General features: G+C 34.0%; 1 protein-coding gene across 1 annotated transcript; it reads left to right on the forward strand.

Moving 5' to 3' along the window:
* Positions 1–10,434: 10,434 nt before the first annotated feature.
* On the forward strand, positions 10,435–11,214 carry Prr32 (proline rich 32). Its single transcript, XM_042682418.1, has one exon. It carries the CDS (start codon positions 10,435–10,437, stop codon positions 11,212–11,214), a length of 780 nt encoding a protein of 259 aa, XP_042538352.1.
* The last annotated feature ends 3,161 nt before the right edge of the window (positions 11,215–14,375 follow it).

Genomic DNA, 14,375 nt, shown 5'->3' on the forward strand with positions numbered 1-14,375 from the left:
ATAAATTCAACTAAAAGAAAACTAGCTTCCATTAAGATGTAATAAAGGATAAAATGAGAAAAAAATGAAAGCAAATGATAAATGTTTACCATCCACTATTTCGATACAGAATTTGGCTCTGTATTCCATTAGCAACTGTACATTCCATATGTAATGTTATCCTGCTCCCTCGAGAGTACTTGAGTCGCAGCACACGGCTGTCATTCCAAATTAATTCAATTTGAAGAAAATATATACTGACTCAAAAAATAATGAAACAATAAAGCATCCATAAAGGTATAACAAAGATTGCATAGAGTTAAAAGCAAAAGGAACCTTTGATTCTGAATTCATGCTTTCCAATCATTTTTCTATGTAGCTATAGCCAAAGACTAAAGGAAAAATAACTTTAAAAAATCTGTGACAATTATTTGAGTGTGAGAAAGCAATTCCTCTGTATTTCCTTAAAATTTTCTGAATAGTATTTTAGGCCACTAAGGTATTTTTGTTTTAAAATGATATTATTGTTTTCTAAAATGTTATATTTTTATAAAAATCAAATAATATAAAAGTAGTTACTTTTTAATAGATTTAGTGAGAGTAGATTCCTATTTAAAGTAGTTTTATCCTATGAAGTAGAGCTGCAAATCTTTCCTATGTGTGAAAAACTCCATGTTTAAACTACTTACTTAAAAACCATCTCCGCTACAGTTAAGTTTTGTGTAAAATAATGTCAAAACTCAATAATTAAACATGTATTACATAGGGTTTAATTGTATTTTTCCCAAAGAAATGTAAGTGTAAGTCATATTTTTTTTTTAATCTCAGCTTCTCTAACTTGCATAGTAGTTTATCCACTGGATAAACAGTGGATTTGTTTTGACCTGTCCTTTTTATTTTGTCAATTTGTAAAGGGGAGGCTGAAAATTAAGAATCTAAAGCTTTTAATCAAGTCTGAGATTTGTTTGTGATCTAGGAGCAAACCTCTCAATTTTCATTAAGCATTGAATATTTGGGTCTACTTTAAAGAATATAAGTTATGAAAAATTTGGTCTCAACACTCAAAAAATACTGAGTCATGGGGTAGTTCTATATTTAGTCTTTCGAGGAACCTCCACATTGATTTCCAGAGTGGTGAAACAAACTTGCATGCCCACCAACAGTGTAGTAGTGTTCCCTTTGGCCACATCTCCACCAGCCTCTGTTATTGTTGTTTTTCTTGATATTGGCCATTCTAACTGGGGTGAGCTGGAATCTCAATGTTGTTTTGATTTGCATTTCCTAATGGTCAGAAATGTTGAGCATTTCTTCATGTGTCTATTGGCCATTTTTACTTCTTCTTCTGAAAAGACTCTATAGCTCATTAGCCTATTTATTAATTGGATTAATGGGGGTATTTTTGAACATTTATCCAAAAGATTATAGACCAGGATATAGAAAAGCCACCAATATTATCATGTTCATTGCAGTCCTATTTGCCATAGCCAAGCTATGAAATGCAAAAATGATATTGTAAAGAAATGGAGAAACTCAGAAAAAAATAGGTTAAGAAAGGAAAGTCAAGCCTAAAGAGACAAAGGATGCATTTGTTCCCTTACATGTGGAAGCTAGATTGAGTTTACAAACTTATAAGTAAGCTTGTTGGGTGATATGCAAGTATATTAACTGAAATACGGTAGAGGCCAGAACTCAAATAGTGTAATTCCTTTGAAAGGCAAAGTCAAAATTCAACAAAATAAATATCAGGAAAATGTTTCTTGAAAAAGATAGCATGGAGTTAAGGGGAAAGGCTTAGACAATGAAGAGGAGAATAATAGAATGCAGTTAAGAATCTAATGTATATCCTACAAAATTAAAATAAGTGAGGGAAGTGGTCGGTTTTGAGGGATTGGTGAGGGTGTTAAAAGAGGTAATATTGAGCAAGATGCATTATATTGATAAGCAGCTTTGTTAAATGGCAACACTTTTGATCAACTATTTAAAGATAATAAAAATAGATTTTTAGAAAAGAATGAAAGAATACAGATGTTAAAAAGGTTGTGGAGAAAATAGAACTCTTTGTACAGTATAGATGGGAATGTGATGTAGTACAATCATTGTGGAAAAGTATATGCAGGCTCATGAATAAAGTAAAAATTGGACTTCCAATGTTATCTCAGTACTTAGGCAAGTTTGAGGCTGACCTGAGCTGAGATCTTGTCTTAGAAAATAAATAAAAAATTGAATGAATAAGTAGCTGATATCAGGATTTTGTATTTACCCAAGAACCGTAAACAAACACTTATGTCAGCAATATGAGCCTACAAAATAATTCAGATAAGAATTAACAATGATCTCTCTTGGATGAGCTTTGTTATTATTGTAATTTTGAGTTTCATCGGCAAATTTTCTTGCATACTGAATTATAGTCAGTCTATAAAATGTTACACTTCCTCCAGCAAGCTATTTATTTCACCACTTCAGGGAAAATAGGGGATGATTGGGCTGGGAAAGCTTTTTCCCCTCTAAAGAACAAATCTTTGTGAGAATCAATCAATCAAATCTTCACTATCAGGAAACCAAGCAACCTTCATTTTCCCCTCAGGCATTTCTCTCTAATCATCATAGGGGCTTTCAGTGATTCCTGCTGTGAAAAACAACATTCTGAAGCCCAATTAAATATGTAGTCAAATACAAAAATGAACACTCTTTATTCTAACACAGCTACTGCTTAATGCACAACAATGGATAAGATTTATATACTAACAAATGAAAAGTTTAAAACACTTTACAACAAGGAATTTCTTAAAATGTGTTTAATCTTCCTTATCTTAATGATTTGGGAAATAAATAATAGCCTTACATGTAAGTAAAAGAAGTAACCTCCCACACAGTGCCACTTAAAAAGTGCCAAAAATCTTCAAATATCACCCACAGTAATACTAGACCCATATGTGTGAACTGATTTATACTTTGCAAAACAATTTCAAATAATGATCATATTTAATCCTCTCAACTCTCTTTAAAGATGTAGATAAAGAAGAGATCATATTTTCACCACCTACTACGTTATAAGCCTTTTGACATATGACTGACCTAATGTTTTGTGTCCAAGTACACCTTAAAAGTGAGGAGAAAAGAAGTCATAGTAATTAGTGAAACAGCTTTCTTTTCCTTTCTCAGATGGTAGGTACCACTAGTAGGGAGAGTGAATAGAGAAGGTAAAGGAGAGTGAACATGGTCAAAATATTTTATGTACATTTGATAACATGGAACAAGTTGGACATATTCATTTGTTGGGTTTGGTTAGATGGAAGGCCATGTCAAAATGAAATTTGTAGAGCTAATTGACACTAATAAAAATGTAAAGAAAGAAGGAAAGATGGGAGGGAAGGAATGGTAGGGGAAAAACAAAGGAGGAGACAACAATGCTTGATAAGAAATATACTCATTACCTTGCTTATGTAACTGTAACCTCTCCTCTGTACAGTATTCTCACAACAAAAAACTTATTTAAAAAAAGAAAATAAAAGAAATTTAGGAAGAAAGAAAAAGTATAGAAAGAAAGCTGCTACACATCACATGGTTGGTAATAGGAAAAGCTAAGGTTTGACTTTAGATGTGTATTCTTATTCCAAAGCTAAAACTTTTAATGTGAATCTATTTTAATAATCTATAAAATATTTTCAACACAAATTTATTCATCTTTCTTAATGATAAGCGAGTTGAATCTAATCTACAATGGCTTTTGTTTTTTTTAAAAAATAAGTTCTCAGCCGGGTGCTGGTGGCTCATACCTGTAATCCTAGCTACTCAGGAGGCTGAGATCTGAGGAATGTGGTTCAAAGCCAGCCCTGGTAGGAAAGTCCGTGAGACTCCTATCTCCAATAAACCACTAGAAAACCGGAAGTGGCCCTGTAGCTCAAGCAGTAGAGCGCTTGCCTTGAGCTGAAGAGCTGAAGAATAGTGCCCAAGCCCAGAGGTGCCCAAGCCCAGAGTTCAAGCCCCACGGCCCTCAAAAATAAAAAATAAAAAAGTTCTCGTGAAATTAAAGGTATTCTAATTTGTTGACCCATCAATGAAAATTTATATGGCATTTAATAACTGTACCTACATATTTAAATGGCTAATACTATTATGAATTTGTGACCAAAAAATGGAGAAACAGAGAGAAGTGTGGGTAAATACCATCATAATCCTCAATGTAAATGAAAATGATACCACTTTATTTGGGATGACTGGCTTGGGACAGACTCAAGGGGAATGATGGAAGGGGTGAGAGTGAAACCTCTTTGTCTTATCTAAGTTTATTTAAAAATATTATGGCTCAATTGGTTATCTGAATCTGTAACTTTATTCATTAAATTTCCTTATTTACTTTTTTGTCTCTTTGAATGTTAATTTATAAGAAATACATATATAAACATAGAGCACATGTTTTTAAATTAAAATATTTATGGAAATTGCAAATATATGTTTTGGAGTTATTATTAACATCTCAATGAAAAGATTCAAATCCTCCTCCAATTTCATACAACACAAATATGACCACATGGGAAGACACATATGAACCTACACACAATTCTGTTATCTCCTTGCTTCTTTAATTTTTGAGAGTAGATGATCTTATCATAATTATAAGCTGAATGCTACCCTGCCTCATCATCTTTGTACTTTCAGCTCAAGAGCTCAACATTAATTTATTCTTAATATTGGTTGTACTGCTTCAGGAATAGTCATTTGGGGCCTCTGTATGGCCAAGTAGGTTCATCTGTCATTATCCCACTTACTTCATGGCAGGAGTTTCAATCTCCACCATCTTGCTGGACTACTTCCAGATGCATAATGCTTCAGTTACTTTCAGCATGTCAGCATTGGAAAGCTTTCTGGAATGTGAACATTACACAGCATGGATGATTTCTTCCTTGTACAAATACCTCTAGATGGATATTAATGCGTTCATGCATAAATAAACTAAATGAAATCTATTACACATATTTTGATCTGAGACATTTATATAATTAACCTAGAACTGTAATTAGGAGTATGTGTGGTTACATGGAAGAAATATGTAATGTGTCAAATAACATTCTGTGGAAATCATCTGCGATTTACTAGTTGTGGGAACATAGAAAAGTATTCCTTAAATTTTCCAACTCTTGTTTCCCTTAACTGTTAAATGGATTCAATAGTAATAGGTGTCTTGCAGTTTCACTGGGATATATAAAGCAATGACTAGATAAACAGACAGAAAAGGAGATGAATTTAATATTGGGGTATCAATAATAGTTTCTTTTAAAGAGTTTCTTTTTTCTTGTCTGACATATGGCATTGCTACTTAATTTCCAGTTCTGATTTCAGAAAAGCAAGAAAAATTAGAATGATATATTATGGAAGAATTTCCGACAGTTTCTAATATAACCTCTTTTAGAATAATTGTCATAAGTTATCTGATATGTATTATACAAACAAATGTACAAATGCATATATAAAACATGAGTGTGTTTCATATATACTTATATATATATATGACATACTATGTTTAAATTTGAAACAAAGCACTTGGTAAATGCAATAATGGTCTATTGAACTTTGAAAAAATATGTCTAGCATTGAGTGATAGATTGCCAGTTGTTGCTGCCAGTACTGGTGGTAAAAAAACATCACATTCACCTGTTCAGCCTCATCACTTAGCACACATAGTTTTCACGACAGCTGACAGCAGAGAGGACAAGACTACTGGCTATAGTTAGTTGTACAACAGAATAATGCTGTCCAAAGCACTCGAGGATAATGCCATGCCTTCATGAGTCCTATGCCTTAGTATGCCAAATTGGAGAAATATAACCCCCTAAAAATACCTGTTCTATTTTCTAGAAGTACTTTTCAAACATTCTAAACTTAGAAATCTTTTTTGCAGGCATGGGTACATTTTGAAGGTAAGGTAATAGGATTTTTTGAAAACTCTCTCCCCAGAGATCAACATGACAATCACTTCTTCACCTCCTTATTAGTGTGATAAGAATAAAAGAGAAATTTATTCTTATATCTTTATCTCCTAATTCTTTTAGGATATAAAGAGAAAAAGTATATTTTAAATGACAGCCTGAACCTACATACCTGCAAAGCTTCTTTGAAAAAATAACAAAACGTAGCATAACAAGCACATTTTAATGTCCCCCATAATTGTTATGTAGAAGTAAACATATCCTTATAGGGCATTCATATCATTTCAATATAATTCTCCAAATCTTTTAATAGATAAGAGTAATGTCCAGAGGTTAGATATGAAATTAGAGGTCTTGATAATGAAAGGTCTTTATAGTTTACCTGCTTTCACATCTATGTTGGTATTTTTTTATTGCTTTGCAAATCCTCAACATGTCCCTTAAAAGGAAAAAAGTATAAATTTCATTGCTTCATTTGACAAGCTCAATGGATGGTTTAGGTAGCCTTACTCTTTTTTAACAAGAGATAGGTTATGAGGTGATTCTACACTCTTTTTTAACTTTATACTGTGTATTTTTAAGAATATTCTCTGATATACAAAACTTTACTAATAATCTTGTTTACCATCTGTTTCTAGAGGGTCCAAGTGGCTCTTTCTGTTTTGATTTCTACTAAATTGGAATTCTAGTTTGGCTCATAAACCTGAAGTAGTAAACTTTAAACTTGTTCTTCATTCTGGACACAGAATGTCTGCTCTATCCATGTGTATCATATCCATTATTCAACTGACAGTGCCTAAGTGTCACATGATGTAAATACTATTTATATGATGTAAATAACCTACAATCTATAGGTCTATTTTCTCAATTTCTATCATTTTCTTATCTCCGACCATGTAGCAAATATCAAATATTTTATACCATGTTTTAATCATTTATGAATATTATTTTATGTCTAGAAAATGTGAATATTACTTGAATTTACTAAAAATGACACATTTAAATGTTTAGTATTATCTACACATAACACTACAGTAAATGTTTGCAATAGGCATTAAGTAAATATATTTTATTGTCACATAAATAAGTTATAATATTAGTATGAAAGCAAAAACATTTGAATACTTATCTTGGGGTTCATTTCACCTAACATCAACTTATCTGACCTTTTCTGCTTGTCTCAGACATATGCTAGTTATTGCAAATAAGGGAAACCATGGCACCTATGTTTCTTTGGTCCTGGCTTACTTCACTTAATATAATTTTTTCCAAGTATTTCCATTTCCTAACAAATGGGGCAATGTCATTCTTTCTGATAGAGGCATAGAATAACATTGTGTATATATACCACATTTTCTGTTTAAATAGGGATATAGGTGGACCCATTGCAACAATGAGATGTACAAATCGTTATGTTGAAAAATGAACTTTACAACTTTGGAAGAGGGGGGGAGGGAATGGGGTGGGGAGATGGGAAGGGATGGGAAGGGGAAACAAAGGAGGAGACAACAATGCATGGTAAGAAATGTACTCATTATCTTGCCCATGTAATTGTAACCCCTCTCTATGGTATTTTCATAATAAAAAAAATTCAAAAAATATTAGCATGAGATAATGTAATCACAATTATAACAGAAATTGGAGATTTGGAGGATATTATGGGGTTTCTTACTCTTCTCAGATATTTGGTATATAAAACTTCAATTTTATGAGACCCAGTTATGTTAATACTTCACCAATGACCATTTCTAAGTTAAAAATAACTTAATTTTAATCATTTGATGACATAAAATGATTTCTTATGATTTCATTTTCATTACTTAATCAAAAGTAAGCAATATCTTATACATAAAAAGTAGATAAACATGACAATTGCTTAAGCATCTTTAAACTTTATCACCATTATATAACTAATAATAAATTTTCCTCTATATGAGAACAAGGAACATTAAAAAACTGAAGCAAGAATAAGAACTGAAACTGGGGAATCTAAAGATTTCTAAATATTGAACGATGCCAGGCTAGTGAACAGATTTCTCTTGGGAAATGTGTTAGTAACATGACACTTTCATTTTTCAATGAGATTAAAAAAAAAAACTTTCAACAGTGTATAGTGAGAGACAAGGCACCCTGGCAGGAAGATGTGGTCTCAGAGACCTAAAAGGTCATTTCTATCATGAGTTGTGTTTCCTGACAACAGTGAACATTCTTTGCACTAGAACTTTATACTTAGGCATTATTCTCCATCTGCTTTTCTCTGTTCTCTCTCTCTCTCTCTCTCTCTCTCTCTCTCTCTCTCTAACACACACACACATACACACACACACCTCATTTACTGTAAACTGAAACCTGTCGTTTGGGAAAATCTCTTATTTTTCCTTAAGAAAAAAAGAACACTTCACTGTTGATATTGATATTTAGGATCAAAAAGACAATCTTTAACATCTAATCTGCATTGCATGAATCTTAGATTATATATGGATCCAAGTTATGGCATTTAAAAATCGTAGCTCATGGTATAGTTTTAGAATTTCTGGACAATTAATTTGAAGATGAATGGCAGAAAATGTAAACTGTAAGAGGTACATGAGGTTTAAGCTGAAAGAATCAAACTTGCATTATATAAAATCATTGCAAGGCAAAATCTGAGTGGATGTTCATAAATTTATAATCCTTGTTATGGTTATTATCACCCATTCTCACCTACAATGACATTACCAGAGCTCCATTACAGGAAATACACTAATACAGAGTCACATATACATATAGGTGCATAAACATATGTATGCAAAGCTGCAAGACTGGAAGGCAGGACGAAGGACAGAACTACAAAGTGGACAAAAACTAAAAGATCAAGTATTCCTTAGAAAGATGTTTTTTTTTTGCCGGTTGTGGGCCTGAACTCTGGGCCTGGGCACTGTCCCTCAGCTCTTCAGCTCAAGGCTAGCTCTCTACCACTTGAGCCACAGTGCCATTTCCAGCTTTTTCTGCTTGTGTGATGCTGAAGAATGGAACCTAGGGCCTCATGGATGCAAGGTAAGCACTCTACCACTGAGCCACCTGCCCAGCCCTACAAAGATTTTTTTTACAGTATTACTTTTGCTTTATCTTCTCAGATTGAAAAACAATTTAAGCCTCAAATCACTGTTTCCAAATAAGTTCCCCAAACAGGAAATTTAGTTCAATCCTCAATATTTATGTTTCCAAATTCTAGGGAGAGTCCTACTAATTTTTATAACCAAATCTTCAGAAGTAGTTCTTCACAAAGCTCATGATTCCATGACTTCCACATCCTTCTTAAAATAATTTTTCTTTCCAAGTGGCCTGCAGCAAGTTATTTAGGGAAGGTCTTTAATATCCATCTATTACTGTGCCAAAGCAGTCTCACATTTAGCTTCAAAGGAGTGTCATAAGATTGAACCCCTTCCCCCCACTCTCTTTTGTCCCACCCTTGCCTAGCAACCGGTTACCTCAGTAATAGGATTTCAAGTCTAGAGAGAAGCAGTTGGTCCTGGGATTCACTCAGATTGTCAAGGCTTTTTAAAGCAGAAGCTTGAATTGTTTTTTCAGACTGAGTTGGCCTGCGTGAGTGTTCAGCTGGTTTTCATCTTCTCATGAAAGCACTCCTGATCATATCTCTTCATGGCTTGTACTAGCAATGTGTAAGTACAAAACTGAGTACAACTGTTGTTTTGAAAGCCAAAAACAAATCGAATTGGTTTACTGTGTAATTAAGGGCAGACAAATTGGTTAAAGTGAGAATGGAACAGACAAAATTAAAGTATACGTATGTTTAGGTAATAAGACTACTAAATATAAGAATGGAAATTATTAAAGATTTTTTAATATAATTTGGAAAAATGTTTTACATTTTGAGCCTAAAGAGTAATGCCAAAATTTTATTCTAATGATGTAAGATGAGGGTAAGTGAAAGGAAAATGTTAACAAAATTTACTTTGAATATATGATGCCTCATAAAGACAAACTGGAATATTTGGTTAGCATAAATCAACTTTCTTTCAATTCTATGGAGTTCAAAAAAGGAGTGACTTCCCTGAGTAGATTTTCCTAAACACTCCTGACAGAATCTGAACACTGGGTGTAGGTCTGTCATAGATACTACATAGACTTGAAAGCACTGGAATTTTATATATTGGGCTCATCTAAACTCTCTATTGTCTTGGTGAAGTGGGGGAAGGGAGTTGGGCCACAGAGTAGCAATGAAGGGTGTTTGTGTAGCTTCATGTTAAAGGAGACTCCTAGAAAATGATCTGTGGCAAAATATTTTATTGACTGCATTGTTGGCTGAAAGAGGGCACTCCTTTTACCCTGATGTACTCGTCAGTTTTGTCAATCATATACTTCAAACTCTATTCTGGTAACTGAATTTCCATTTTTATTAGATTCTGTCTTTCTTATTTTTGCAAGCTTTGGAGGGCATGTCCCTTCACCAAAAGTGTTAGCAGCTGATGAAAATGGGAACAGTTTGCTTCATGGTGCTGTTACTCTACAATGCCCAATTTCCGCGATGAAGGGTGATGTGGATGGTGCAGAGACCTGGAGCCACCCTCCTGTCCCAGTGAGACCCCCATTCATAGTGCTGACAGATCTGCCAAGAGAGCAACCACAGCGCCCCACTGAGAGCGGAGGATCCTGCATTCCTGGTGGTTCAAGAGTTCCAAGATACCCCCGTGGGCTAACAGCTGCTGTTGCAGAAGATTCCTTAGCAACAGTAGAAATAAATAGTTCTGAAAGCCTGGCAGGCAGGAGGCTAAAGGAACATGATTCTATTAATAAGTCCCAAGAATTCTCTCATAGCCCTCTGACACCAACGGTAGGGGGCACAAGAGTCCACAATGGGGCTGCTAAGAAAGGTGGAAATAACATAAAATCCTATGCATCATTGCCACAAGGCAAAGTGATCTTTCCACCTAGGGGTGCACAAGTAAGAAACCCTCCATATATCCCCACCGTTAGATCAGGAATAATGATGGAAGTACCTTCAAGAAATACTAAAATGCCCTCCAATGGGAGATTGGCTCATGTTTCTTTTCCACTCCACCGGCCAGATCACCCTGTGGATAATTGGCAAAGGCCCGTGCCTTTGTCTTCAAGTTTTCTAGGCTTTCCTTTCTCTTCTGCTCATTGCTTCATACCTCCGCAAGCAGTGAGTTTCAAGCCATTTCTCACTACACCTGTTGCTTTTGCTTCTCCGCCCATATTTGGGGCCCCTTTGTCACCTTATTTTGCCCATTATCATCCTGGGTTAATTAGACCCCATTCATCTCCGAAGAGAGAGTTCAAATGATGGCAAATAGGGAAGCAGAAAAAAAAGGCTTGAGGAAATGCTTCAAGTTATTCATGCACGTGATCATATTTGAATCACTCCGCCCTCTCATATTCTGTTTGTTTTGCCCTCATGTGCCTTACATGTTGGAAAATCAATAAAGATTTGAACCCTTAAAATATTTTGATTTTTTAATGTGACTCAGAAGTCTGTGTCTTGGATTTTGTTTTCTACCTTCAGGGCAATGGAATCATATGTGTTTAGTGATTTCACTAAACAGCTTGCTTAAATCTCTGTCAATGCTTGCTACAAACTGCCCGGCACTGTTACTGAGAGAAGCAGATGAGTTCCTTCTAGGCCAAATCTGGGTGGGAAATTTGTACATATCTATTTGAGTGTTTCTCTGAATTTATGGATAATTGCATGAAAAAATAAAGGCAAGGCAAAGTCCATGGAGGCAAGCCAAAGTCTACATAATAAAGGAAAGTACACAAACAAGAAAAATGAGCCATTCAAGGGATGATTTTGAGAGTGGTAATTCAGAGGAGGGAAAGAGTCATCTAGAATTGTGTTTCATCAGAATTTTTTAAAGCAGGAGAGACGTGATACTATATGCATGGCTTGATAAAAAAAAGTCTAATTGTTGTTGAATAGGAGACTTTCACTTGTATAATTCCTTAGAAAGCCAAAAACGAAGTTCAGTGAAATAACATACAAGGAAGCAGTACCCTAAAGGGATGGGATTGAAGTTAAGGGGGAAAAGATAGATGAATGAAGAGGGGAGAGGTCAGACAAGAATACGATGTATATCCTACAAAATAAAAAAGATTGGCTGTGGAAATGGGAAGGGGAAAATTGGGTGAGAATGTTGAAAGGGGTAACATTCATCAAAATATATTGTATTCATAAACTGCTTTGTTAAATGGCAACTCTTCTGTACAACTACTTAAGATAATAATTAAAAAATTAAAGAGCAAAAAAAAAATGAGCCAGAAGAGACCAAGGTGAGAGGCATTCTATCAGCACATGAAAGGAAGCTAAAATGTAAGGAAATAAGAGGGGGGAAAGAGAAATGTTTTAGATTATTGCTTCAATATGAAAAAAATGTTTATTTCTCAATTTGTCACTTTTGCAAAGTCCACAGTTTATGGTAAACTGTGGCAAGGGTTTTTATGGTTATTTTGGCCCAAAAATTTATTGCATGTCCAGAACTTTAACTTGCAAGTGGAATTGTGTTACAAATATGAAATTATTTTCGCAGATCCTGTTCTGCATTCCTCAGAATTTTCTATAACACCGCATCACAAAGATATTTCTGAGAGGGAATCAAAATTATCAGATAGTGAATTTTGTAAATTTAAGTGACAACATGAGTATTGAACACAGGATATGAGAATGGACATTTTGACCACTTGAAAATTAAATATGTGGATAAGTATGTCTATAATCTCAACAATCTGAAAGACCTTTCAATATAGATACTGATTTGAGGCTAGTCACGTTATAGATAGTGAGAATTTAGTTCAAAAATATACTCAAAGAGGCTGAAATTCAACTGAAGTGCTTTCCTCGTGTATGTACATAGTATATTTATATATTCAACCTCTACAAAAGCAAAAAGAAAGAAAACAGAATAGAAAAAGAAAACTTTTAAAACCTAGTGCAATCCTACATGAGCAACCAGTATATTACTAAATTAAAAACATCTTGACAAGTTCTCCAAATAAGCATTTTCATGTTGTGTTGACAGTGTAGGTGACTTAAGTCTTATAAAATTTGTCAAAACCTGCAGATCTAAACAATACCTACTAAAATTGAAGCAGGTTTAGTGTCAATAATACTTTATTTGCTGCTGGAACAAGAAAGATTCATGGATTCCTGACGTTTCTTTTTTCTCCATTTGTTTCATAATAGGTCATTCTAAATGTGCAGGTGGTGGTACAAAGCTTAGCAGGAGCATCTGGATAGTGCTTGAAAGAATTCCCTTCACTCTGTGCATGTCCTGAAGCTGGCAGGATTCCATCAATTCACTGTGGCAAGTTGAGCAGGAGTATTCCACAAATCATTTGACAGCTGCTCACTATGAGGTAGCTTAGTCTCAGGGTACCAAACACTTATTGAATTTTCAGCCTTAATGAACAGAGAAGCTGGGCATTCTTATATTCATCAAACTATCTTTTCAGCCAGATGTTAAAAGATATTTTGACAAGAAATGAAGTTGTTGTGTTAATAGCAGTGCTCTATCTCCAGACTTGCCAAAAGGTGTGGTAAGTGACAACAGGACAGAATCTTCTCTCCTTCACAAAAGTAGTAACACAGATAAACACTCAAAAAGACTTCATCTACAATTACAGCCATCCATGAGAAATTTACTGTAATAGGAAAGTTCCAGAGTACAATCTGCTCTTTCAGAACCCTCTATTCTCTTTTCTAACACAATGTGTGCTTATTATTTCCTGTGTCATTTCTAAACACCAAAGTTATAGTAAACAGCAAATAAGAACGAGTAGTAAATTTATTAATATTTCTTAGTTTTTTATTATTTCAGACTTTATGACTATATAGCAGTTTTAAATGAATGTATCATATAGGCCAAGAGTCTTGCTTTCAAATTCAATTAAAATGCAAATATTTTATTTATTCCTGGCTTCTATGGAGAAATACTAGATCACTTTGTTAACACATTAGCTAGTATCCTCAATGACAGCACACCACCTATTTTGAAACACATGATGTATCTTAAAATTATTATTAATTATTCTGAACTAATATTAATTCTATTACATGATACCCACTTTAAAATTACTCACAAAGTAATGGGTTCAATATTCTTCAATATGTATGGTTTGAATGTCTCCTAAATACAGTACCAAAATATTGGCATCAACAGAATGTGCTTTTATTCAAATAATGAATAAAATGGCTTAAGTACTTACTTTTCTGTGTTATAACCAGTTTCATAAGATCTGTATCATAATGTTTATTATTTGTAGTGCATGTTTTATTCTTTGTCCAAATTATAGCATCACAATTTTAATGTCCAAGATACTGGAAGATATAAAAGATTGTAATGTCTTCTATCTAGAAGATAATAAATTGTACAACTTTGAACTTTTCTAAGTCTCCAGGTATGATTCATTATACATTTCTGTTTTCCATTGTTCACAATTTGTAGAAAATCC

Source organism: Dipodomys spectabilis, unplaced genomic scaffold, assembly GCF_019054845.1.
Source record: "Dipodomys spectabilis isolate Male_0828 unplaced genomic scaffold, ASM1905484v1 ptg000071l, whole genome shotgun sequence".
NCBI classification, from domain to species: domain Eukaryota; kingdom Metazoa; phylum Chordata; class Mammalia; order Rodentia; family Heteromyidae; genus Dipodomys; species Dipodomys spectabilis.

Excerpts from the sequence above, each read along its gene's own strand:
- Prr32 (XM_042682418.1), top strand. The coding sequence starts at position 10,435 with ATGAAGGGTGATGTGGATGGTGCAGAGACCTGGAGCCACCCTCCTGTC.